At 41.1% G+C, this 27,885-nt stretch overlaps 1 protein-coding gene across 8 annotated transcripts in view; it reads right to left on the bottom strand.

Annotated features, from left to right (window-relative positions):
* LOC103359323 (RNA-binding protein Musashi homolog 2) overlaps positions 1 to 27,885 on the bottom strand; it is a 249,750-nt gene that overhangs the window by 155,173 nt on the left and 66,692 nt on the right. For all 8 annotated transcript variants that reach the window (XM_008284605.1, XM_008284604.1, XM_008284606.1 and 5 more), the window contains one exon: positions 8,554 to 8,646. In XM_008284605.1, coding sequence (XP_008282827.1) covers positions 8,554 to 8,646 — 93 coding nt within the window. The remainder of the gene's footprint in view (positions 1 to 8,553; positions 8,647 to 27,885) is intronic.

Here is a 27,885-nt window from a genome sequence, read left to right as displayed (position 1 = left end):
TTTGCAAGACTCACTGCTGGAGATGGCAAAGGTTGGGACAAAGTTACATCCAGTTGCACATTAAAACTGCCTATTAAAACAAAGAATACATTTTCTGCTAACTTTATACCTCTAATGCCAACAAAGCACAAGAGGTGCAGTTAAAAAAAAACATTTATTTCATTTCCTATTACTAATTATAATGATATAATTCTGGATGTTCACATTAAACGTGGCCAAACACGAACACATATGTACAAGAAACCCTTATGAGATAAAAGTGCAGGTTTCAAACAGCACTGAATACTATTTTTTTTTTCAACTTTCACGACAAGCTGACAAGCACTGGGTGGTACCTCTTGGCAGGCTTCCAGAAATAGGCCAATTAAAAGAAAGTAGGCTTTTAGGGAGGAGGGGCTTAAACAGACAGGAACTAATGGCTCAATTCAGACAGTGGTTGAAATGAGGGCCCAGTATAAAATGTTTTTTTTTTTTTTTTTGTACTGTGAGTCACGCAAAGCTACTCTAGTGGAGTCCCAGAATAAAAATATGAAGCTAGAAATGAGCATAATAGATGCCCTTTAAACTCAAGCATTTCTTTTGTAATTGCCACGTGTTTAGACAAAATCCATCCAGAGGACTGCACAGATGCCTTCGCCCAATTTCTTGATATCTATAAAGCTCTGTACGTATCAGCTCAGATGTGTGATGAGCATTGTGCAGTGTCATCATTTGAGCTGTACTGTGTCAACTGCCTGTTCTCCAGGTGGTGCTGAGTCATGGTTCACGCTCACTGGCTTCTTTTAAAGCTGGTATTTGGGGCACTGACAACACTCTGTTAAGAAAAGTCTCAGATGAGGATTTTAAAAAAAGAGAAAGAAAAGACTCTAAGAACATAAAGGATGGACGTAGCTTCTGCAAAGGTCTGCAAAGTGAAGCCAATGCCAAAGTGTCTTAGACCTACATTCTTTTTAATGGTCAGCAGGGGGCGACTCCTGCGGATGCAAAAAGATGATTGATAGAGAAAAAAAACAAAAAAGACAACTGACTGAATTGAAGTCTACTTCTCACTTGGTTTGTCATCTCAGTAAAGAGTCCCCCTACCAGTTTGTGGTCTCAGTTGCTAGTTCTAAACAGCGTGATGTTCATTTTGTAAATGACGGTCCCATTTCAGTAAAATAGAGAACAATGCAGGGTATGCAGCAGGATATGGCTACCTTGTGATTACCCAGTCGCTTCTGTGTGGGAGAGCACAATGTCCTTGAGTTCTCAGCCACAGCTACCACTCACGTCATGTCCGGTTTTAAAAGACCAAAATGGCAACGGGCAAATGTCTAAATTTGGGCCTTCAAAAGAGTAGTCTACAAACCAGTGTGTGACATTATGTTGGCTACATCCGTCTTTTATATACAGTCTATGGGGGGCTGAAAAGCAGTTTTGCATCGCCTTCAAACGCCTATCAAATGAGCTGTGAAATTTGACACCGACATTTTGTTTCTCATTTGGCTGTGACATGCAGTCGCACGAGGTCTGTCACTTAGAGAGGTCCACAGCTCAGATATCCTATCCTAGATCTATCTATCTATCTATCCATCTATCTATCTATCTATCTATCTATCTATCTATCTATCTGTACCTACCTACCTACTCACCTACCTACCTATACCAATCTCTAGAACACCAGTACAGCATATATAAAAACATATTTCATATCCATCTGGGAAATATCTCTGAAGTGCTCTCCCACATAAGATTCCCTGAGGACTCGACTGCAGTTTGCAAAGCTGAGGTGTCCACCTCCACACCAGTCTGATGGTGAGACTGCTGCAAATTACTCATGACACTTCCTCTGATGACATTTTTAAAACCGCTTCCCAGTTGAATGGCATCTCTAGCCCCCCCACTGCCATCTATCCAGCACCACCATCAACACTCTACCCCAACACACACATTAATTCCCTCCTCTATTCGTGTCACAATAGCACAGCAGAGATTGCTGCCTCCTGCCTTCACCTGATTGACCCCTTTGAGCAGGTGCTGGATCTGATCCAATCACAGTCAATCTTCTTTAAACATTTCATTCTTTAAGCAGAACAGGGGCTCAAAATTCCATCATTCAATGACCCGATCAGTCGCCGATAACACAATCAAGCCAATCCCAGCTTATCCCGAGGGAGCCATTTCAGGAGGGACAGCTGGGAGATGAGACTACAGACCTATAGAAAGGTGTCAATCTCCCTTGATCCACAGCTCTCTTTGTTAGCCGCCTATACTGCACAGCACCTAGTTGTTGAAGAGAATCACCTGATATTGTGGTATTTTTATGGATCAGCAATAGTCAAAAATCGACTTAATCTTTCGTTAAGGGTCTGATCCTTTTAGTAAAAATTCAGTAGTCTGTAGTGAAGACAATCGCATTAACACATGTGCATGTTCACGCGTTCATACAAAGATGCACACACACACACACACACACATAAATTTAGATCTGAAATAGATCGCAATTCTTTAGCGGCCATTTAAAAGCTACTCTATTGGAAATGTTGCTGGGCCAGTGGGCAAATAAAGGTCAAGGAGGATATGAAATAGTTTGTCTAACTGGCCCTTTCCCCCTGTGTGTCTCTGCAGCACCCCAGCCATATCCACATTCATAGCCAATTCATTTATATTGCACTGCCCTTCTCACTGCTAGTCTCAGTCACTAACTACAAGTGACTGCAATGAGATTGAAGCCTCTGGCTAAATCTCCACTGCAAGGCACATGCTCCATCATTGCTGCTCTGATCACTCCTTATAATCACTGGAACCAGACTATATCCTCAACTGATTGGGTGAGTCGCAGCAGAGAGGAAACAATCACAGAATGTCAGCGGATGATGGACACCGAGACGTTGGAGTGGTAGTGGTCACTGTGAGCTACCATGTAAATGGCATGCAAATGTGCACCTGCACCAGCCGAGGAAGTGGGATGAAGGACTGTGGCCTTTTGATTAGGTTCTTTTCCCTCGTATAAAGTGTATTTTTCTGCATTAATCATCCATGTTTGCTATTTCAGGCAATGGACAGGTTGAACATGTGAGCAAGTCCAAAGTGCAATGAATGTGCACCTTCACAGATTCTATTTTAAGCCCCGCGTAAGGGCTCTTGAGAGAGCTTAATTGTGTTGCCACCCAAAGTAAAATGTAATTCTGCAATCAAACAGATAAGACAAGAAGGATGAGATCAGTGATTATTGGGGATCTGTAATCTCACTGCGCTCAGCAAGGACAAAATAGAACAATATATTTCACTGATATTGTTAATTGTCATGAGGACTGCTTTTTTTCTTTTTTTTGGAATACCTGAAAATCTTCAATGTTGTTAAAGGCCCAGGGCAGGTATGCAAAATTAATTCATACGGTCTTTACTGGCAGTCACACAGAGTTATTTTTCTGCCATTTACAAAATCTAAGGGCACGCAAAATGTCAGCCGTGGTATTAGATTACCAGGGCCCCAGAACAAATTTCATGCACTAACCAAGGAATCTTTTCTTGATGCTTTTATAATTTCAATTCTTCCTCTCATCTGCTTTCTCTCAGTGAAAGTATGAGAGAAATATGCAGCTGGTTCCCTAGCCAAAGGTGAAACAGCACACAGCAGCTGGAGCTGGGGAGAGGACACTCTGTGTTCTGACAACTATCGGCTCACTCATCCTTCCAGCGTCCTCCAACGGATGTCATCACTCTTACAGTCACGTCCCTTCACTGACTTTTCTTTTTTTGTCTTCACTATAAGCCTATTGTCTCAACTTATTACTCAGTAATGACCTATGTGTCTACCTTTATTCCTTCTGAGCCCCGTGGCAGTGAACTGGTTAAGCTCCTCCTCCCTTTGAGCTCCACCTCCAGGATCTGGCTCTAGACCAGTGGAGCATGAGAACCAGGACTGCCTGGACATAAAGGGACGATTGTGGCAGCCCAGTGACATGGAAGCAAGTAGCTCCGATGAAACTAAAAGTCAGCTTCAGGCCTGCACAGCAAAGCCCAGCCGACGGACAGGAGTGCAGAAAGTGAGTCAGTGAGCTGTAGTTGTTTCAGCTCAGCCAAATAAGGGCACTATGAGATGCACTCAAAGCCGATTACAATAAACCAATGAGGAAGCATTAGCCACCACAGCTAATTATGCCTTTAACTGCGGGGAGAGCTCTGTTCGTGCCTGGGCAGGGCTCTGCCGCTACGTCACATCCAAATTTATAAGGTGCCATCACACCACCTCCCATCTTTAATCAAAGTGCTGGCTTTACTGGAACATTTTGGAGTGGTAGGTGTTTTCTTAACACGTGCTTGATTTATTAGAGAACAACAGAACATGCTGCACATTTTATATTCAAATATAAGTTTATATACTGAACATGTTTCTGTAGGTGTACCGAACCCCAGACTAGAACTAAAGTAATACTAAGACACTGAATACCTACACGCACAACTGCTGTTCTAGAGCTGCCTTTGACCTTTTGACCCTGGGGCAACAACAGTCTATAAAGGACTCAAAGGACTCCGTATTAAATCATTATACCTAGTATTATAAAGTCTTTTCAACGTGGGCTGATGTTAGGGGGTGCTTCTGCTTGTTATGCAAAACACAGAACTGATGTCATGGTGTTATTGATAAGAAAGAAAACGGCTTTTCTTTATATTTGCAGTGAGGGGGGGTTTGGTCATGGCAGCTGGTTGTCATTCCTTTGCTCTGTAAGCAAAATGCATGTTGTTTACCAGGCATGGTGGGCTGTGTGAAGCTCCTGCCATATCTTCAGCTGTTTGCTTGTCACAATAGATATTTATTTGTCTTACTGCCAGGAGAGAAGCCAAAATGATGCTGCTGGCATCTTTAAGGCTCAAATTTGAGATGCTATAAAAACGTAGACAGTGAGACGGTTGGATTGACAGAGGGCGCTGTGCACTGACTTTGGACTGAGGCTGAAACTAATTTCTAATTGACAAATGAACATATTCGACGCTATCGTAATGATTTTATGATGAAATTTCCTTTTGTATTCAACAACATGCATTATAACCGAATGGTGCTAAAATTTGGGTTATTGTGACACCACTGTGCAGGGTAGTAATAAAACGGGTCTGTTGGGGGTGCTTCTGCTTGTTATGCAGACCATAGACAAAGGCAAAGGCGGCACTGGCAAAGGTAAATACATTAAAAAGCCTTACAAATGACTGTGCATATTGCAAACATAACAACATTATGAGATAAAAAGGCAACAGAATGTCAACCAGCGAGGCCTACATGTGCAGAAAAAAAAAACAAAAAAAAGGCAAAATTGTGATATCTAAAAGGCTAACGTTGTCTTTCCTTACAATTTATAAGCCTGCACAATAGCACATAATAGCACAAACAGCGCAGTGATTAATTTGACTTTATTGCAAGACAGAAATAGCTGCAGCCTCCAGTTAAGAGTCCTTGAATATAAAGGGAGGCCAGGCAGTACTGATAAGATTGTCTCATCTGGCTCGCAGGGCTAAAGTGCAGTGTGCTGCCTGAGAAAAAAAATGGAAGGCAGGATGTGGCTACTATTAGGCAGGTAATGGGATCCATCTGAGATGCATTAGAATCAGTCAAACACAACCACACTTCAGTTCCGTTCAAATGACTGTCACAATCACTTCACATGCACACCTTCAGCGTGTACTGTAGGTGACAAAAAAGTGTCTCTGGCTGTGGAGCGGCTCCTCTGAAGTTGTGCCAGGCTCGGGCATGTGCTCTTTCCTAATGGTGACGGCTGGGAGAGTGGCAGTGAGACTGATGTGCATGAGAGCTGTCAGCCTCTCCCCATAACAAATGCCACATCTCCCCCTGACAGAATGGAGACAGAAGGGAGGGACTGAGGTGGGAGGGAGGGGAGGTGTGGAGGTTACAGACAGAACCTGTGACCCAATTGTGGCCACACCAGCTGTTTCCCCTCCACTGCCTCCCAACCACCGCCATCTCTGGAGACCACATCCTGCTAATTGGCCTATGCCGCCTAGCACACACACACACATACACACACACACACAGCGACACACACATACACACACATATACAGAACTTGCTAAATAATATCAGTGAAATGACTTGTTCCCAGTGAGGAAGAACATTTGCTGGTGCCTTAAGCTGTATGTTGTGTGATGATTGATAACTGCTTCAAAACAGACTTCCCAGAAATATAAATGAGTCGCTGCCCTGCCACCATGCTGGCTAATGTCCCCCTTGACATGCACATAGGCTGACAGACAGAAAGACAGACTGATGACTGACTGACAGACTGACACACATACTGCCACCAAGATTCTATGAAGGAGAAACTGAATTAATTGGTTTTTCCTTCTGTGGATAAGTCTTCAGAGTGGTGTGTATGTGGCGATAATGGTAGGTTGCACTGACAGGCAGGTTATTTAATAAATCCTGGGATGTGTAAGGCAGAAAGAAAGGACACACACAAAACAGAGAAAAACCTCTTCTTCTTTTTTTTCTCCTTTTTTTTTTTTTTTGCTGTGTGTCTTGTCTGCCATAGCCCACGATATCTACTCTGATTTTCTTTTTGCCGAAGACACTCAAATCTGCTCAACGTACACACATACACACACACGTAGCCCTAATCATGCACCCACATAAATACACTTAATCGCTGACACACTCACGCATGGCAAGAGCAGTACTGCAAACACATCCAAGCATGCACAAGTAGGCTATAAAAGCACACACAGAAACATGCACAAGATCTTGCTCAATCAGTCTGATTTGTTTGTTTCCTCCTAAGCATTTGAGGATTCCTCAAGGAGGAAAAAACTTTGTATAATCAAGTCAATTATGTCATTCAATCAAGTCGAAAATCATTTCGAGCCCTTTCTCACATCCATTGATTGCAAAGTCGTGCTGAATATTTGCTTGCTCCATTCTATTGTGCAAATAAGCCATCTTTATTTGGAACGGCAGGCCAGGCCACGGTGAGGTCTTCAATGTCACATCCAGCAGAAAAAGAAAAAAAAAAGAAAGAGGCAAAACAAAGTCCTTCACCTTGCTCACTTTTAGTCAAGAAAATAACACTGAGGCTTTGGAGGGGCGAGCTGGTCGCATATTGTCTCTGAGCAAAAGAAAAAAGAAAAAAAAATAACAGTTTCTATTAATTTCTAACAGCTCTTTTGTCTCCTTCAGGACATGGTACATTATGTGCCCATGAAAAATCCATCCTCACTAAAATTGTTTAAACTCAAGGTCAAGTGCTGATGTTACGGGGACTGTATCAGCTGAAGGTGACCTTGACTGATGTGGAATATGACATGAGGGAAATGGATCTCCGCTCAGTGTGGGGAAATTATCTGTGAAATGCTGCCACTGTATCAAAGCCTGTTTGTGTGTGAGCGCACGCTTGTGTGTGTGTGTGTGTGTGTGTGTGTGTGTGGGTGTGAGTGTGTGTGTGAGTGCTGTACGTATGTCCTTGTATGAAAGGGTGTGCATATATGCCTCACTCAGCTGAGGGTACTTGGTCAGGAGAACAGCAATGCTGAAACTGCAGCAGCACACAGGAGCAAACAGCTAAATACGAGCTGCTGTCAAATAAACCGGGTGAGTTGTTCCTCCACGGAAATAATGTTATCACAATATCAGAGCTATGACTTTGATACCAATACTGAATTTTATTTGATTATAACGTCATACTGGTATAGATAAGACAGAAAACACCCCTTGTTGTTTTTTTGTTTTTTAAAGGGGGGAAGGGGTTTGGTCATGGCAGCTGGTTGTCATTGCTTGTTTGCTCTGTAAGCAAAATGCATGTTGTTGACCAGGCATGGTGGGCTGTGTGAAGCTCCTGCCATATCTTCAGTTGTTTGCTTGTCACAATAGATATTTATTTGTCTTACTGCCAGGAGAGGAGCCAAAATGGGGCTGCTGGCTTCTTTTAAGACTCAAATGCGAGACTGCTATGAAGACTGAGATGCTGGCCATGTGGTGTGAATCACAGTAGCCGTGTTTCCATATGACTGTCAAGCGAATTTGAAATGTCACAAAAGCAAAAAAACAGAAAAAAGAAAACGCAAAATAGACAAAGCGATTAAGCTAGGCTGTACAGTGTGGTCAGAAGGTGGCGGTATGGGCTACGTTCCTCATGGCTGGAATAAACGGTTGTTTGCCTTGAAAACATCAGAGAAGAGAACGAAACAAACAAAATGTTGGAAAAAAATAGAGAAAAATCTTTAGGAATTCTGTGATATCAGGATGTTCGGAGGCAAGGACGATGAAAGAAGCAAAACCAGCTGATGAGTCGCGTTAGTTAAATGATTAAATGAACAAATGTCGCCATTTCCACTAACTTATTCTCAAGCAAAACTTTAAACGGGCAAATAATACGCTATGGAAACACGGCTAGCGCTGGATTGACAGGGGGCGCTGTATTGTGTGACAAGGGGCTTTGGTGAATTTTCAAGTGTAAAATTAACTCTCACGTTATCTTAATCACGATAACAACACAGCATGCGACGGAATCCAAGAGCGCTCAAGTGTTGTGACAACACAGTGCCGGATAATAACAAAAACAGTCTTACCTTCCCAAACTGTTCAAAATACTGCTTCACATCTTCCACTACTGTATTGGCTGACAAGCCACCCACAAATATTTTCTTTGTTCTTGTGACCATCTGGAAGGAAAAGGGCGAGAGGAGAAGATTAGTGACAGGACTTCAAATGCGTTGCACAACACCTTTAATGAGACTCCAAACACACTGTGTGAGCAGCACCTGTGATGGAGGATGGAGGAGCGGGGACACAGAGCTGCTTAACAGGGATGCAGGGATTCACAAAATAAAGTTTCAAAGACACTTTTGTATTATACTGCTGTTACCAAGCAAGGTCACAAACGTTTAAGGTTCTGGCAGGAAAAGGAATAAAAATATCTTGGCCAAGAAGAGCAGCTTCCTCACAATGACATTTCAAATGGAAGCTCCTAATCAAAACAAGACTGTCAGAGAATTAAAGACCTCCACTTCATTCGTGAAAGTTTCTGTTTATCTTCGCAAAACTTGAAAAAAAAAAACAACAGCTTTAATTTATAGTGTTTCAAAAAACAATTAATGAGCGCTAGAAGATGGAATCAGAGTGCATTAAAGCCTCATTTAGTTTCAAACAGCAAGAATATTAAGGATTATTACCCACAGCATCAAAAAGGGCACAAACATCTGCTGCAGAGAACATGCTAAATTTAGGAGGGCAATTTCTCTGGGAAATACAGTAACAATTCAACAACCGTGTAAAATCTCTTCTTTTGCACTCAAGGTTGCAGCAAGTAAGAACTAACCATGAAACAGCATTCATGCAGCAACCTCTTAAAACAGCCTTAGCCTACAGTCACACCTCTAAAACATCTGGTCAGCACAGGTGTGGATGAAAATCAAGCCCTAACATTTAACTAATAAATCAGGTTTTCTTATTACAACATTTGATTTAAGACACATTAACCAGTATTAGGTGGCCTGTGTTATTTGGAGGTATGTCGTTTTATTTTAAGCACAGGAGTAGGGTGCACTTCATGTCCCTGTGGCATCTGTGATGTTATTATGGTTATTGCTTTGGCCTGATCTGACTCTGCGGTGAGAGGCTGCTCCAGCACTGTGGGGAGAAGGACTTTCACCTCAGCCCGTTTCTGCTGACCTCTGGTAATAGACATACAAAGGTGATCGCACTGCAAGTGGTTTTGCATGAGTTATATACACAGAATGGTTCCTCGCATGTGTCAATATCAACAGTTACTGCCTGATCTACTGCTCTCTACAGTATACACATTGGGCTAATTGGGATGTATGATATAGGAGGAGGGCTGCAAGGTGGCTTGGTGGTTAGCACCGTTGCCCTGCAGCTAGAAGGTCGTCGGTTCGTGTCCTGGTGAGGACACCCGGGATCTTTCTGCGTGGAGTTTGCATGTTTTCATGCACCGGGTTCTCCGGCTTCCTCCCACACAGTCCAAAAAACATGCTGAGGTTAATTGGTGATTTTAAATCGTCTGTAGGTGTGAATGTGAGTGTGCTTGGTTGTCTCTCCCTAAGTGTAGCCCTGTAATAGACTGGTGACCTGGCCTAAGTCAGCTGGGATAGACTCCAGCCCCCCTCGACCCCAGTGAGGATTAAGTGGTGTATAGATAATGCATGCATGGATGGATGGATGGATACAGGAGGATGAATGATAAACACTGATGTTATAATCTAAATTAGTTTTTCTTGCACCTATTTGGCCAATGCAGAAAGAACAAGATCACTGCATAATACTTCCAAAAGCACATTTGTCCAAATAAATAACAATAATCTTTACTGTCTCCTATAAAGTACTAAGTCTCCTGATTTCCTGATATGATGTGGCATATAGTGATGCACTGCTCTGTAATCTTACTGACAAACAAACAAACAAACAAAAAAAAAAGCAGCAGAAAAGGCAGCAGAGAAAGTCACAGCTCTGATCTCCCTTGGCTCGCTGAATCAAACAAAAAATAAATGATGGGGGCAAGATAAACATACTCTAGAGATGGCCAGCAAAGAATCAAGAGGGCTGAAAGAGTCTACCTTGATCAAAATGCTGACCGAGACACTTTGGATCTATGAAAGAGGCTTAACACTGAGAAAAAAGAAGCAACGTTCAGCTCGAGCTGAAGTAACCATCTGTCAAGTGCTTTCCAGGTGCACACAGTCTCACAGGCACATAGCCTGCACATATGCACACAGCTTCCCACACATGGGCCCTCTTTTACAGCTACTTTTTTTTCCTTTATAAATATTGCTGAAGTGATTTTTTTTTCCTGTTTGTTTTTATCGTGTTATATTGTTTTATCACAAAACTCAATTAATCCAACATTTGTAGAAAAAAAAAACCTTGAAAGAAACATTTTTCAAAGGTGTTTTTTTTTATGAATGAAAAGAAACACATTTCAGAGGTCTGCATTTATTCTCCTGTTTAACTCCAATTTAAAGGTGAAAGAGAGAAAAGAGCTCTTAATGTGCTCGTACTTAAGGGCTGGAGGTGCTGGTAGCTGCGAGATGAACAAATAATCAGAAAAATAAATAAATAAACAAAAGTAGCCACAAGAGTTTGCAGTAGGCCGCGCACACTCAACCAGTAAATATATAATCAAGGGTGTTTTATTACACTGACAGCGTTTCAGTCAGCGCTTCATCAGCTTCACGAGAATGTGCAATGGGCCAAAGGCTTAAATATGCAAACACAGCTTGTGTAGTAATTAGCAATGGCATACAGGTGTCTAAATAGGCTTGACCCTCTCCGACAATCAATATAGGTGCAAAAATCACTACAAACAACAGCACAGAAAAACACACACCGAGGTATTAAACTGATATTTGAGTATCAGGTTTTATGAATATTTCTGCCTGTCTCTAAACATTCACTTTGTTCCACAGTAAAATAGTCCAAATGACTTGAATTATCACTTGACTTTCCATCTAGCAGTATGACTGTAACAGCATAGCACAGATACCGAGGACCATATGGGCCATACTAACTCCACACATGCCATTAACACCAAAACCTGCCAGCGGGTTTGAAAGGAATGTTGTCTTTAAAAAAAAAAAAAAAAAAGAAGCATCACAAAATCCAAAATCACACCATTTATCAGCGCCATAATCCGTAAAAACAGACAGAATCATCAGATTTCACACTTCCTGACAGGCCTTGAGCTAACCATCTGTGACACGCCGTCGTTCTGTCACGAAAATCATCCAAATCTAAGCTCAAAATCATATTTCATCACTTCATTCTGAACGTCTCGTTTAAAAATTTGACAAAAATAAACCATATTTATTAACCAGATTCTGTAAAAAAAATAAAATGAAAAATGCTCATCTCCTCAGAGAAGCCACTGACTGATTCGACTGTGGCCATCGGTCATGTCACTAAAATTCTCTAACTTCTCCTTTTAACTGCAGGCTGAGTTTACACAGAGCAGATAGGAGACAAGTATGGGAACAGTACAGAGAGACTGACACCGAAATAAAACACACTTGAACTAAATGCGGCGTGGGTCAGAAAACGGTATACAGAGGAGCAAGTTGACGGCAGACTGTTGGAAGATACAGTCAGCATGTTGAAAGAGAGGTATTGTGAAGAGTAATGTGTGAAAGATTTTGCAGTGGTTGTAAAAACAGGTGAGGTAGGAAAATATCTGTAGTATGTAGAACAAACATTATTTTATCAGTAGTGGAAATACCTGTGGGAGACTGGGAAAGGGCTGTACATGTTGATGACATTTTTATTTTTAAGATTTTGTAAAATAAATATTTCAAAAGAATGTAACTTTAGTTTTTTCTCTTTTTTTATGATCTTTTTTTTCAAGTTCTTTTTTTTATAATTTTCCTTCACAAAGGTGCAGGACTTTATGTTGCCGTGGAAAAGCAAGCCGACAACCAGTAAAAATATGTCAGGAGCAAAGAAACAGACAGAAAGTGGTTGGGGTTGCGAGGGTTAAAAGGTTGACAAGGTAGTATTATTTTAATGCCACATGTTAGCCAAATTATACATGCTAACATGCAATGTTACCATGGTAACGGTAGTATAAAAGCACACCTGAGGCTGACAGAGAACAGTTTAGACTGAAGAAAGCAGAGTCAAGTCTGACAATACAAAGCCAAGTCTGACAAGCCGAGTCTGAGATGTCATTGGATCAGCGTATAGAAAAATAAACTCCGGTCTTTCTTCTGGTTTTTTGTTCTCTTGCTGTGCTGAGGATCTAAGAATAACAAAGTTGTTTTCTGAATTCAGCCACGGTTTTATATCCTGCTCTGTGGAAGCATTACGGGTTCTCAGTGAAGCATATGGCGATGATATTTCTTTTTCTTTTTTTTTTTTCCCCCTACTTTGCAAGGTTTGAATGCGACTGACGGACGCGGCAAAATATCAAGCGGCTAAGTTGGGGTTATACGCTGGCCAAGACCCAGCAGCTGCATCACCCCCTCTCACCCCTCCTCCTCCCAACATCATGCCTCGGGCCTCAGAGGTTATCAGCCTTGGATGCTGCCGCCGGCAACCCCAAGCCAGACAGCTGCTGATAAACTGGCTGTGCGAGTATTTATCAACATCACTCACTTTTATCGTTGCCAATCTAGGTAAAAAAAAATATAAAAAAATAAAATAAATAAACAACTCAATGTTCATCTCCGCTTGCCTCTCCACATCAGCTGTTTGTCCTGCTTCCCTTCTGGGCCACCCATTCCCCGGTCATTTTTTATTTTTTTTTAGCCTTGTTCCATCAAGCTGCAACCAGTCAAGTTTTCAGCCTTGTCTTTATACTTTGACATATGTGGCCAGCAGCTGATAGAATTGCTTGAGTCCAGATACAACACAATTTCTATATTTTTCTCTCCATGGTGACAACAGATATTAAGCCTCATAGTCCTACAGCGGCAGAAAAAAAGTAAGTGAACCCCGCTGGAAATGTCCGCATTTATGTATAAATTGGTGTTAAATATGTAGTCTGGTGTGTTATCTAAATTAAAATTATGAGCAAGCAATTTATTTCCACTAACAAGACACAAATCACTGTATTGTTCTTTTCATTATTGAATACATCATTCAAACGTTTGCAGTGTAGATTGGAGGGAAAAAAAATATGTGACCTCGTAGGCTAATGACATCAACAAGAGCTAATTGGAGTCAGGAGTGCGCTAACCTGGACTCCAATCAATGAAACAAGACTGGAGGTGTGGGTTAGAGCGACTATGACTAATAAAAAAAACACTTAAAACATTTTGAGGCTGCCGTTCGCAAGAAGTGAAAAAGAGATGTGAGCGGACGCAGCTTCAAGAATAGTTGACTGGCGTAAAGCTGGAAGGAGTTGCAAAGGGCTGCAAAGTAATCTCACAGAGTTCAGTCCAGTTAGACAAACTGTCTATAAACAGAGACGATTTAGTACTGTGTATACTCTCCCCAGACGTGACCGCCCAGCTAAGATGAATGCAAAAGCACAACAAGAATCTTAAATGAGGTAAAGAAGAAGCAGCCGTTACATCACTGGGGCAGGTCTCTGTTCATGAGTCTGCTATAAACAAATCATTGAACAGGCAAAGTGTCCAGGCAGGGCGTCACTATGACGTAAAAAAAAAGACCAAAATATCATTCCAAATGTGAAACACAGTGAGGTGAGCATCTATATTTGGGGCTGCTGTGTGCTATTTTTGCAGCTCACCATCTCTGAGGGGTAAAATAATTCGTAGGTCTAATAATGTATCCTACAGGATAATGTCAGGGTGGCTGTCCACCAGCTTAAGCTCCGTAGAAGCTGCAGAATAATGAGCCTGACCATCAGTAAATCTACAACAGGACAGCTGTGCACAAACACAAAATGTGTCTTCTGGAGTGGCCCATTGTGCAGATGAGGAATACCACAACAAGCAATACTCTGGTAACAAATCCACACCAGAATTCAGAAAATGCGGCAGTACTTGTTTTCTGTGCACTGAAAGTTGTGCAGCAGTCATTGGTAGCCAACTGGAGATTGTGATTTCTGAAGAATAGCGTTAGCAAGTGAGGGTGTTTGTGGCTGAGTCGATGATGAAAGACGAGTTAAAGTTGGCAAAAAGCCACAATGCAAATGGTATCACATGTGGAAGAAATGGGGGAAAAAAAACAGCTCACGGACAGACATCAAGATCTGTACACAGAATCCAAGGTTAAAGGGTTTCAGGTGTTATTTTATATTGACATGTCGTTGTCGTTACCGTTACCGTTACCATGACCGTTACACTGAGCAAATGTTACCACACCCCCAACTCTGTGCTTCACTGTCATGCATCCACTGTGGTAGCATTAGCCCGGATCACAACAAACATTCTGGTCTCCCATCTGAACCGAATACATTTATCTTGGTCTCATCTAGCTCAGCATTAGCTTGTTTAGGGTATTCTTTCAGTTAGTAACTGATGAAGCCTCTTGGATGAGAGGTGAAACGTCTTCAAGAAACTCAAGCAAATCAAGTACAAGAATAACCATAACCTGGATGACTGAGAATCTTGTTTAGGGTAACGTCGCACTAGCTAACAATGTTATCAAGGTGCTGCTGGTAACATTAAAAGGCTACCAACATGTCAACACATACCAGAGTTGATATGTGTATTCTTAGTGATGTTGCCTGGATGATTTCCGGTGAGTTTCAAAACACAGACGTGTTAATTTACACGTGTTTTCATATATTTATTACACCTCGGCTATCAATTATCTTCATTTGTATTTTCTCACATAAGCAGCAGTTAATTGGAGTAGAAACAGCAAAACATTGACACTGCTTTGTTACAATACTAACAGGAAGTCTTTTTATATTACTTGAAGGCCATCTCAAGTTTTTTTTTTTCTTTAAATTACAGAGTTGATGCTGCCTTTCTTTTCTTGCGGTGGTATCTAAATTGGTATCAGGAATCACAGAATTCCAGTGGTATCGGTACTAACTGTTAAATTTCTGGCATCATGACATCCCCAGTGCCGATCTGATCTGCAGCTACCAGAAGTGCTTGTTTGAGATTATTGCTGCCAGAGGAGGTTTGACTTCTTATTAAATTTAAGGGTTCACTTAACCTTTTTCTACCAAGACTGTAATTGTTTTTGTGTTCTAAGCTTAGTCTGTCTATACTTGTGACTTTGATGAATGAATTATGTCCAATTAATGCAGGAACCGGATCCTTTCAAAGAGTTCACAGACTTTTTCTTGCCACTTTATATTGTGTCCCTCTATGACTATGACCATTTTTTTTATGGCATGAGATAATAGGAGCAAAGGTTATTAATGACTGACTCGTGTTTCTGGGAATCTATCACTTATATCCTGGCAATTTGAAGAACCGCTGCTATTTTTCATTCTTTCTTTAAATATGTAGCAAGTGCAATAACACCAAGTTGATTGGATGAAATGACTTTGAAATTGCATTTAATTTGACACAGATCATTTTACATTTTAACGAATGCATTTGCTTTTTAACCAAATCACACACTATGCAATAATAACCATGAGGGAACAGAAAATTCCCTACACTGCATTTATAGCAACATTAGTTCTGATCATTTGGGTATGGCTGCAGTATCTTAAAAGTCTTTCTCAACAACATTTCAATTCAAGCTGACAGTTTTAAAAAATGGACCACTCTTCAACCCAGTTTTTTTCCGTTAACCCAATTTTTCAACCATTCAGTTATTTTTGCACATCCCTAAGAGACAGTAAGGAGAGTTATCAGTGTGCATGAGAAAGTTCATGCGTGCCGACACATGAATGTGTTTCTAATTTCTTGAGTGCGCGACGTTGTGCGTGCCAAGGGCTGCAACAATTACTGCCCCGGTGCACTTATCATGGTAATAGAAGGCATGCTGCAGATACATACAGAGAGGGAGACAAAAATGTAAAAAGCTTCTGGTGTACTCTTATCGACACCTGTTAGCACTTTTTAACAATGACGGACAGAAGAAAATATACGTCTGAGAATAGTATGACCCTTTCTTTGAGGTCATCATGAAAAAGCAGCAGAATCTATCTCATGGTGCCTCTCACTGGGCATGAGAGGAAACCATTTCAACATTTTCAGAAGTTAGGAAGGGACTGGTTTGATTCTGTGACTCCTAAAAAGCCATAATGGCATCCAAGAACATCTTGATTTTAAGAGTAGCACAACTCAAATTGCTAACATTAAACTTTTTCAGAACTCTGCATCAAGATTGTAACTTCAGTGTGTCACATTTTGTTGGTTACAAAACTGAGCATTGAGCCAAAAATGGTAATCTGCCAACTCTAAATCCCTACAAAACACTGGTAGAAAGTCAAAATATAAACGTGGTTCTGGTACCACAATGCAGTGTGAAGAACGGACCACACTGTCATTAAAAATCTAATGAAAATAAATACAAAATAATAGAACTGAACAAACTCTTTGTCCATACACCTCTGCAACAATATCCTACTCCACGGCGTATGCAAAAAGTGAAACCATTTCACTGGCATCACTGTGAGAAGCTCGAAATAATGTGGAGACTAGCAAAGCCTGAGCAAAAAACACCTATCCCTTAGCTGTTAGTCATATTATACCCTTATCAAATCATATTGCATTATGTGGCTGATTGGACAGTCATCCATCATTGTCTTGTTCCATGGATGGACTCTGAATCCACTGTCTTGGACTACAGTTGGCGATGGTAGTCCTAACTTTTGCCCCCTGAAAGCTAGAGGGCCACTGTAGCCATGCCAAACTCTTGAAGGCTGTAGAGTAAGGACACCATAAAGTCCACCCGTAATGAGACAGTTGGAGTTTGTGCGTTGATCGAGAGACTCACTGAAAAGGCAGCTGAATGACATTTAGGGCTACCACAGCAGCAACCTGGTGGCTTATTTTGTTAAAAGAAAACAGCATGGCATGAAGAATGGGTACCAGTTGGTAGCGCACCAACATCCTGAAGAACCGTGGAAGCGGTGAAGATACGAACCATGAAGTCCAGTCAATCCAGGCTATCAAATACACAACTACTATATCTTTGGGAAAAATTGGGATTCAGTTTCCTTGATGGTGATTCTACCCAATAAACATGATTTTTTTTACCCAGATCACCAACCCCTATAAATACCCCTTACTTCTTGTGATCAGCTGCTCAGAAGTAATAACTAATCCTTCTGTTTCTTACACCCTACAGTGCTTTGAGGAGCTGAAAATGTACTGCATTAGGACATCACAGTGCAAGCAGCTGCACCTGACATGCCCCTCCAACATGTTAGGTTTGAGGAATGTGCGGTCTAATGTCTTCGTCTAATGATCATGTTTAATATTCAGGATTTTGATGATAAATCTTGCGCAGCAGTAATGTGCCTAATCATTTTGGTATGGTCTCCAGGGGACCAAAGTGTTTTTTAAGAGGAACCCAATAGAACTGAGTCAGCCAGACTAGTGAAAAGTGTTGGCAACGGCAAGTAGGGACAATCACCCTGACCTTGTTAATAGGGTAAATGGACAGGACATTATTCATAATCACCTTTAAAAGTAAATGTTTGACGTAAATGTGCAAAGTGGCTTTTCAAATGGCTTTTCTTGGAAAAATTGTCAACAGAGACTCAAACGGAAGCAGGACGTCGCATGCAAAAACGCACACTAAATCTATGCAAAACACACAGAGGCAGCTCGGCTACTGTAACACGCTCCTCTGACTCGCAAAGCAATAGAACAAACTTGGGGCATATCTTTCTAAACCATGCCACAAAAAAGTCACTCAAGACCAGGCTGCTTCACTTGGACAGCATGTATAATGGCTTTCTTCCTTTGCTCAGTAAGTGTACACAATACGTCTCATTGCAAATCCTTTATAATATTGTGCTCCTGGTTTAAGTGTGCACTATAAAAGCGGGGGGCTGCTGTGGGTGCTGAAGGAAGTTGAAAAAGATAAGCCTGTAGCTGATATTGCAGCGTACAATATTACTTTTATTTGTGGAAAATTTCAGACTTCTACCTATGGCAGCGAACAAAAAAACTCACAAGAGCCTCTTGGATGCAGCTACAAAAAAACCTATTAGTGTTTTGAACATGCATGCAAAGCAAAGAATGCAAAGGCAAAGCGTGAATTTTATTAACTCCTCAAGTGAGATATGAGAGAAGATTAATATAGTGTGAAACAATATAAAAGTAGGAGAGAACAGGCGGAGTGGGAGAAAAAATGTGTAACATATTTATGCAAATCTTGACACTCGAGCTCTGAAGCTCCAAGTATGTTGTCTTTTAAAATCCACTCAGAGACGCATGACAATGACAGATGGTAACAAAGACAGGTAATAGTTTTACTGTTAAAGTTGTAAGCTGACACCACTTACGGTGAGAGGGAGATGAGAAAGAAAATGTTTATTCTTAGATTACAGATCAATGTCTTTCTCTATGCCGTTGTTTTTCCAACATGAAACCTGTATGTCCTTCAGCGCTTCAATCTGGGTAAAAGATTTTTTTTTTAACTACTATGAGGGATGTTTCTACGCTTCATAATTTCAAAACATACAATAACACAGTACACCTCTGAGCAATATCACTTCAATGTCAAATTATTCAAAATTTTGTCACCCCACAGTGATTCCATTACTAAGAATCTGTTCATTACCGAGATTCAAAACGTTCAAAAGCTTCATTTTCGACGGTGGACTCAATTCTCCCGGCGTGGAGGATACAAATTTCTGGAGAGATGTTCTGCTATTTTTCAGAGACTTTTTATTTATTTTTTTTTAGCTATTTTTTTGCTGGAAGGGTTGTGTTGCTGTTTTTCTCTTTAAAATACCCCAAATTTGTTATTCTGGATTCAAGTCAAGTAACATACTTGGCCTGCTTCTGGTTTTTTGCTTGTTTCTTCTTTAGAAACTCTTGTGTGATTTTGCCCGTGTGCTATAGATTTTTGTCATGCTGGAATAATCCCCTCCTGCCAAACTATTGCAGACTGGGATTCATCTTGTCAGCCAGAGTTTTGCTATACCAACGAGCCTTTATGGTGCAGAATGTAATCTCCACACTCCCAACATTGTGCTTCACCATCAGGACTGTGCATTAACTGTGGTAGCCTCAGCTCAGATCACAACAAACATGCTTGACCCTATCTAAACCAAATAAATGTATCTTGGTCTCAACTGGCCAAAGAACTAACTCTAAATATTCATCAGGCTTCTTTTCACATTCTCTACCAAAGTTTCAGGTTGCAGTTTGTGCCAAAGTGCAAGGAAGGCTTGTTTTTCTTGGATGCCATCCACAGAGGCTGATGTTATGCCATGTCCTTCGCAATGCCTGAGCTGCCACAGAAACTCCAATTTCCATTGATGACTACTGTGCCAAGTCTGAAGCACCTATCGGTCTGTTTTTTCAGAGTTAGATTGTGCAAGTCGCCCTCATGGCATCATTTTAGGAGGACTGCTGCTGCCCTGATCATTGCTATTTGTGCTTGTTCAGTGGCTCCAGATTACTGCTGCAACTGTGTTTCAACAGATTTTTAACTGGTCATCCATCTTCCTGTAGCCCTTTTGGAAGTTTTGCAGTCAGATTTGTTTTCATGAATATTTTCCACATGGAGCCATGATGTACTCATGGAGATAAACAGATGCCTTAGGTCCAGAATTGAGAGGGTTTTGATGTTCGTAGATTATTTTATAACCACGTTTTTTAAATTTGAGAATTGGATCGTCCAGTTTTCTCCAACCTGCACCATCAGACCACAGCATAACATGGACTGCATTCAGCATGGGATCCACAACTTTTTCCAGCCCAGCTGTTGAACAACGAGACTACCAGAACCGTCAGCTAACAGAGCAGCACACCCAGGAATCCCCTTCTCTTTAGACTCTAGTACCTGGGCACCCAGAGCTAGTGTTGTAAAATGGGTAAGCATAAGACTTTTGTCAATGTACATGCGCTATTTCAGTTCATTTTACAGGTGATCCATTTTAATGTATCGGTAACAGGCAGCTGGCGTCGCTATACCGCTAAGTTGATGCTAATCATGCTGCTGCACAGAGTCATGATAGGCATGATAATCTGACACAGATCACATATGCATGCTTTGAATTGGCCTCAAACAGAGACACGTGTGGAGAGGAAACTCACAACTCCTGCTTCACAAAGTCTTTAGTTTCGAACTGAACACAGGTTCATGCCCTGAACGTGGGAAGATAGAACAAAAAACACATGTTCTTCTGGTTTACCCCTGACATTAGCACACTGACACACAGACACACACTTTGTTCTTTGTTCTTTGTGTACATTAACTTAACGTATATAGTACACACTGTGTTTTACTTTTCTTATGCTCATCTACTTAATGTTGCACAAGAGTGAATGCTTCCAACCGCCACTATTCAGAACTTAAAAACCTTTAGCCTAGCTATTGATATGCTAATTTTGGTTGTAGTTATTGCTTTAATTATTAATCAGAGTTCTAAATTCATCGTTTAGTATCTTTTGTGAGTCTGATTTATGAGACTGATCTTTTGACTCAGTCTATTTTCCTTCAGTTGAAGGTGGTGCCCCGATTTTAAACAAGACTAATTTATGGAGACTAATTCAATAACCCGGGTGCACCAATGATAATAAGAATAAGAAAACAGCACTTTCAGCTTGTTTTTTTTAGATTTCTTCTTATACTTCAGATTTGTTCTTAGTCTTCTACTTTGTTTTACAGCGGTTGGCATCAATAAAGTGTTTTGGGGGGTTTGGTTGAGTTGGCACAAGTAAAGTTTATGATATTACAGCATCACATTTCCATGGTGACGGCAAGAGTAGGGTGTACGCCGATACCTTTATTAAAAGGAATTACCGATGAATCATCCTCATGCATGATTCATAATTTATGAATCATAGCATCAATACCAGCCTTATTTTATGCATGATCCATGATGATGAAGATACAGGAAAATACAAATTTATGCCAAAAATCAGCATATTGCCAACATTTTAAAGTGAAAATTTCACAAATCATGTTTTCAGGGGAGTCCATGCCTTATTAAGAGGAGCCAAGCTCCCCCTGGCTCATCTGTAGTTTGCACTCTGACGATCAGTGATTGAATAAGTTATGAAAAATTAGTGTGGGAGATTTATAGGACAACTTGAAAAGTTCAGTCTTAAAACTCTTTAAAGCTTTTTAAAAATAATGTAATAGCCTAGTTGATAAGTAGTTATTACGACCTCCGTCAAACATATAAAACTGGACTGGTGCTGTTATGAGCCATTAAAAGTCAAGAAAAATATAGATTCAAATAAAAGGGACCACTGAAGAAAAAAGAAAGGAACATAATGTGAAAAATAAAAGCTTGTTGCATTGCTGTCCCTCCTGAGTCGTGGAGCTGAACGAAGAGTTCAGCAAAGTCACTTTGTAACGCATCTTCTAACGTGCATGTCTCTGTCCATGTCTGTTACTATCTGTTTCGACCTAAGCAAAGTGTGTCACCTCCTTGTATGTGCGATAGAACAGTGCTGCAGCTTTTACACTTGCTTTTCCCAGACGTAAAATTTCAGACGCAATTTCCTCTGCCGCTGTGGTCAGTCTACGATGATGAATCAGGGGCAGCAGCTATTTGCATAAATTTCCATTCTGTCCTCCCATATGTTGCTCCTCTGAGCAGGAACCCCTTAAAACACATATTACACAAGATCAAACACGCTGCTTTCCTTCCATTTTACCTGTGCAAAAACCTTGTCGCACTACTTACTCAAATAGCACAGTTTGGACACATAAAGGTGCTTTTATCCATCTGCTGTGGTCATGGGATTTCATTTAGGAGAGAGGTTCACGCTGTGATCCCTGAGACCACTGTTAAACTATTTATGTTATCTCTCTTGTTTTACCTGTTAAACCAGGCCATCTTTGTGGTACAGATACTAAACCTCTGTCAATAATTCATTTATTTCTTGCTGAAAAATGTATATTGCTGTAGGAATCTGGCCCACAACTTCCTACGTTCATAGCCTCTTTTCCAGCTACAAAAACTGACTCATGATCTGAATCACAAATCTGTCAAATCCTGAGACTTCAGGAAGCTGTGCATGCTTTTCACAAATACTTTGATCTAGTTACTTGTCCTTGGAAGGCGACTCTTCATTGCTTTACCTTTATATTATTATTTTTTTCTATTGAATTCTTGTACGAATCTTATATTTCTGAAGTGGTGATAGACAGCCTTTGAACGTTTTCTCCATTTTCAAGCGGTATTACTGTTGGTGTCACTGTCACACAGAACTGATCGCTTTCTGTTTACCTCAAAGCGTCACAAATACCAACAACACAGGACTGAAAACAATCAACACCACTTAGGAAATAAACAAGGCTGCATCTGCATCTTGGTTCATTGTCTGGCTGTAGCGGTGGCTAATTATGAAGTCAGCAGCATAGTTGCTACCATCAAAGCAAGAAACAGCCTAAAAATCCCAATTTAAAACAGAAGCCCTGATCTCAGAGCTATAATAAAAGCAGTAAAACACTCAGTTGCATTTATAAGTAGGCAAGTGATGTTACTTACTGATTCAGTAGAAATAATGCCAACTGAATGCCACTTTTGAACTCTCTCAAGCCCCGGAGCTCTCTCCATCAAATGAATGCCCGCGAGGTTCACTCTTGTTTGTTTTACCTCTGTTTCTATCTCTCCCTCTTTGCCTTCTTTTTGCCTCCTCCGACAACGAGGCTCTTTTTCTTTCGCCGGGTAGAGTTTCCACAGTTACTTCGGTTGTTCTTTGTGCTGTGAATCGCGCCTTAATTTTCCCGAGAGAATTTGGACCCAGTGTCAGCCAGAACTGTATAATAAAAGTGAGGCTTATAGGGAACCAATCTAAACGACAATGGTGTCATTACGCTACAGTTGCTCCATTGTACAATCAGCACTTACTTCGTAATGATAAGTTGACACTTACCACCTTAGATTTCCTCATATTTGTTGTTGAGTGGACTGGGGTAGGACCTTTTTTATGTCTTTGTTTGTATGGTTGTTACGAGTATGTTGTGTGTGTGCGTTTTAAAACCATTTGAACGTTTATAAAATTCAAATGTAGGAAAATAATAATAATTTGATTGCACTTTGGGCTGCAAGGTGGAGCAGTGGTTAGCACCATTGCCTCACAGCAAGAAGGTTGCTGGTTTGCGTCCTGGTGAGGACACCCGGGATCTTTCCGCATGGAGTTTGCATGTTCTCCCTGTGCAGTGTGGGTTCTCTCCAGGTTCTCCAGCTTCCTCCCACAAGGTCCAAAAACATGTTGAGGTTAATTGGTGATTCTAAATTGTCCGTAGGTGTGAATGTGAGTGTGCTTGGTTGTCTGTCTCTAAGTGTAGCCCTGTGATAGACTGGTGACCTGTCCAGGGTGTCCCCTGCCTTCACCCTGAGTCAGCTGGGATAGACTCCAGCCCCCCACGACCCGAGTGAGGATTAAGTGGTGTATAGATAATGGATAGATGGATGATTGCAATTCCTTATAAAAATTCACGATGTCATCCAGAAAATCAATGACTAGTTTTGCAATCCTAAATAAATTCAAAGTATAAAGTGAAAAATGAAATAATCAATAAGTAATATAAAAAACAAACACGAGTAACTTCTCAGATGCAAAGTTATACCCGCTGACCTTTGACCCTGTTCGCATCTAACGATTATGCAACTAAATCTTGCATTATTTCTCACTTTAGAACTATCAGGGTTGAAATGCCAATACTCACTAAACCACTGATGTAGAATATAAAAAAGTAAATTGTGAATCTGTAAGAAAACAACACCTTTCCTAACTTCTTTTTTAAAACTCTCAGCAGAAGCTTTTAGACCTCCTGATTCCACCGTGCTCCTGATTAACTGACTGTTCCTTACTGCAAATTTGCTGTTAGCCGATCTTTCAGTCACCACCCACCCTTCCACAACACACACAAACACATGCACACCATTCTCCAAGCCAGTTCTCAAGCAGGTCGCTGAGATCACACATCCAGCTATGATTACAAGGTGTAAGCCTTTATCATGGCCCTCACCTCTCACACATACAGGCTCACAAACAGCTGTAAACATAGAGCCCCAGACAGGGAGGAAGCAGACAGGGGATTTCGATGTCATTTCTCATACCTAAAAATAATGGGACAGATAGAAAAAAGCCATTGCACTTTGTTGTATAAGCCACAATTGTTATCGTTCTAGCGAGGGGATATAATTACTGGCATTCAGATCCCGACTGTGGCCTCGTTCATAAGCAACCAGAAAGCACCAGAGAGCATCTGTCAATGCAATGTAGTATGATCAAAGGCCTAGACGTTGTGCAGGCACGATGCACACACACTCCGACACACACAAACACATACAGGGAAAACATGGCCAGTCCAGGTAAACACTGCCTCTGCTCATTTGCATCACTAGAGCTGACTCACAAAGAGAAAACACAGCCAATAAACAACAAACTACAGCACAATCACTTTTGCTTTAGAGGGCATTCTTCACAGGATAGAAAACAGAAGGAGCGCACAAGATGCTAAAGCAGGATTAGATCATCAGTGAGAGAAAGAGAGAAAGCTGAGCGATTAGCAGCAGTGGTGTCTTTGTCCAAATATAAGTTAAGGGATGAGGGGCACTGCCTGGTTCAGATCCACCCTCCTACATGCCCTTTTAAAAAGTGGTCCAATCTCAGCTCTAGTGTGCATAAATAGATCTGTAATTGCTTATTACAATACAATTAGGGCAAAGGAGATGAGAGAAGGAAAGATGCTTAGTGCAAATGTGGAGTGACAGGCCCAAGCACCCAGACCCAGGATTACAGTAGCCATTTGCACACGGACAGAAAATGAGAGCGATAAGAGAGAGACAAAGAGGGAGAAAGAGAGAGAGAGAGACAGGAAGAAGAAGTTGGGGGTGGGGAAGGGCTGTCAAGCACAGGGCAGAAGCTAATGACAACTCTGGCTTCAACTTGCACAGACGTCTTTGAAGCCCAGCTCTGATCAGAGCTGTGATTGCCACCGCTGCAGGGCCACCACTCCTATATTAACCTACACTAACAGCTATTCAGTGAAAGTCACAGGCCCTTTCAAAAACCCGACTTCTGCTAGAGCTGGCCATCTGTGGAATGGCCCCATGAGACAGCCAAGATTTGAGTAAGGGACACGCATGTAAGGGACAATGTTTGCATATGGCCTTGCTATAACAGTGACAGTCAAGCTGAACATGGGGCCGGTTAGAGCTGATTAGCTGCACTTCCCTCCTCAACCCACTACAGTTATGAAGATTGATAGAAGCAGCTTAGAGCTGATTATAGGGCCCTGGAGATGCATGGGCCCATACCCAAACAGCACATTCACACTGCATTCACAATGAGCACAGCATGCGATCGCTAGGCACAGGCCAGGCATTAAGCAAACGTTATAGCAATAAGAGGCAAATAAGAGAAATGGACAATGCCAGAAGTGCTCTTAAGAGCTTTTCGGAAATATGAATATTATGCTAATTAGATGCTTGCTTGTGGCCAAATCTGGGACATTTGAGCAAGCACGTTATGAACATTTAACAAATTTCCTAGACAATATACTGCGAACATGACTGAATATCTAAAACTCACTCCAGGGTTATGAGACACAGCATGGCTTTATGTGGCTGTAGCTGTGGAGGCCTATTTAGCATGCAGGGCACTGAAATTAATCTTGTTTTAACATAAGCCAGTCATGCTTTGAAATACAAAATAAAATTACTGAAAATCCACAATACTCTTTAAAAACACAAATATCCGGTTCGTGTGTGTGCCCACGTCCAATAGAAGGAGAGCATTTGTAGGGCGCTCTTTTAGTGAGAAGAACAGTTGGAGGGCAAACAAATGGGCTGCAATACGCCATATTCTAGTGGAGCTTTTGACCACTGCTATTACCATGAAGCAATATGTTTACTCACAAGTAACCACTTTAGTTGTATTGTGCATGAGGACACACATGCGTACAGACAGTCCTGCAGCTCGGTTCATGCTACTCCACTGATTAACAAACGGTATCAATACGGTGTAAAGAAGAGTAGCACAGTGCCTGCTTTCAAGTAAATGTGGATGTAAATCATGCAGGATTGTAAATGGGTTTTTTCTTTGTATTTTCAAGGACAAATACTCAGTGTGTTTGTTAGACCTTGAGTATACAGTGGTGCTTTAGAATTAGAATAGAATGCTTTATAATTCTGCATAAATATGATCTAAACATGGACTGATCTGAGTTCTAAAGGTTGAGTCCCACTAAACAAATAAAAGGAATATTACCTTTGGTTGTTCATTTACTGAGGAAAAACATCTCCTATTATGCATCTGTGAGTGGCAAAAGTATGTGAAACTTAGAAAATTTGAAGATGGGATGACACTCAGGTGTGAGTGGGCACCTGTTGTATTTAAAGAAGAGGGAACTATCAACGTTTGATCTTCACAACGCGTTTGTTGAAGTCTATCGTCAAGTCACGAACAAAGGAGCTTTCTGACAACCTCAGAAAAACAATCGTTGGTGCTCATGAAGCTGGAAAAGGTTGAAAAACTTCTCTTAGGAGTTTGGATTCCCCCAATCCAGTCAAATAGACTGTGTACAAATGCAGATATTTCACTATTACCATCTCCAGGAGGAGTCGACCAAGAAAGATCCCTCCAAGAGCAAAGAAGCCACAGTAACTTCCAAGCAACTTAAGGCCTCGCTCACATTAGCTTGTGTTAATGTTCAAGAGTCCACCTTTAGGACAACACTGAACAACAATGGTGAGGAGAAAGTCACTTGTCTTCTAAAAATAAATAAATAAATAAAAATTGCTGCTGGTCTGCAGCAACGAGCCCAAATGCTTTTGGAAAAAGCCCAACATTTTGGGCAGATGAGGCCAAACTAGACATTTTTGTTTAAATGAGAAGCCTTATGTTAGACATTACATGCCAGCAACCACATCTCCCCTGTGAAAGCATGGTGGTGGCAGTATCATGGTTTGGGGCTATTTTTGCTGTATCTGGGCCACAATGGCTCAGAATCATTGATGGAAAAATAAATTCTGAATTACACCAGCAAATTATGATGGACAATGTTATAACATTTGAATCTCAAGGGAAGGTGAGTCATGTGGGGAGTCCTGATGTCAATCCAGTAAACATGTTGCCTAAGGACCAATAGTGGAGCAGCACATATGAGGAAACCCACCAACATCCCAGAGTTTAAGGTCTGCATGGTACAAATGGCTAAAGTTTCTCTAAACTGGCTGGTGCATGATTGACTGACGGTTACCAGAAACATTTAGTTATTCATGCTCAAGGGGCTCACAGCAAATATTAAAAGCAAAGGTTCACATACTTTCGCCAATATTGGATGACTGTCCTCAATAAATAAATGACCAAGTATAATATTTTTGTCTCGTTTGTTTATTTGGATTCTCTTTATCTACTTTTAGG

This window comes from Stegastes partitus, unplaced genomic scaffold, assembly GCF_000690725.1.
Source record: "Stegastes partitus isolate 25-593 unplaced genomic scaffold, Stegastes_partitus-1.0.2 Scaffold366, whole genome shotgun sequence".
In the NCBI taxonomy this organism is placed as follows: domain Eukaryota; kingdom Metazoa; phylum Chordata; class Actinopteri; family Pomacentridae; genus Stegastes; species Stegastes partitus.
This window is presented reverse-complemented; position numbering and strand designations above follow the sequence as displayed.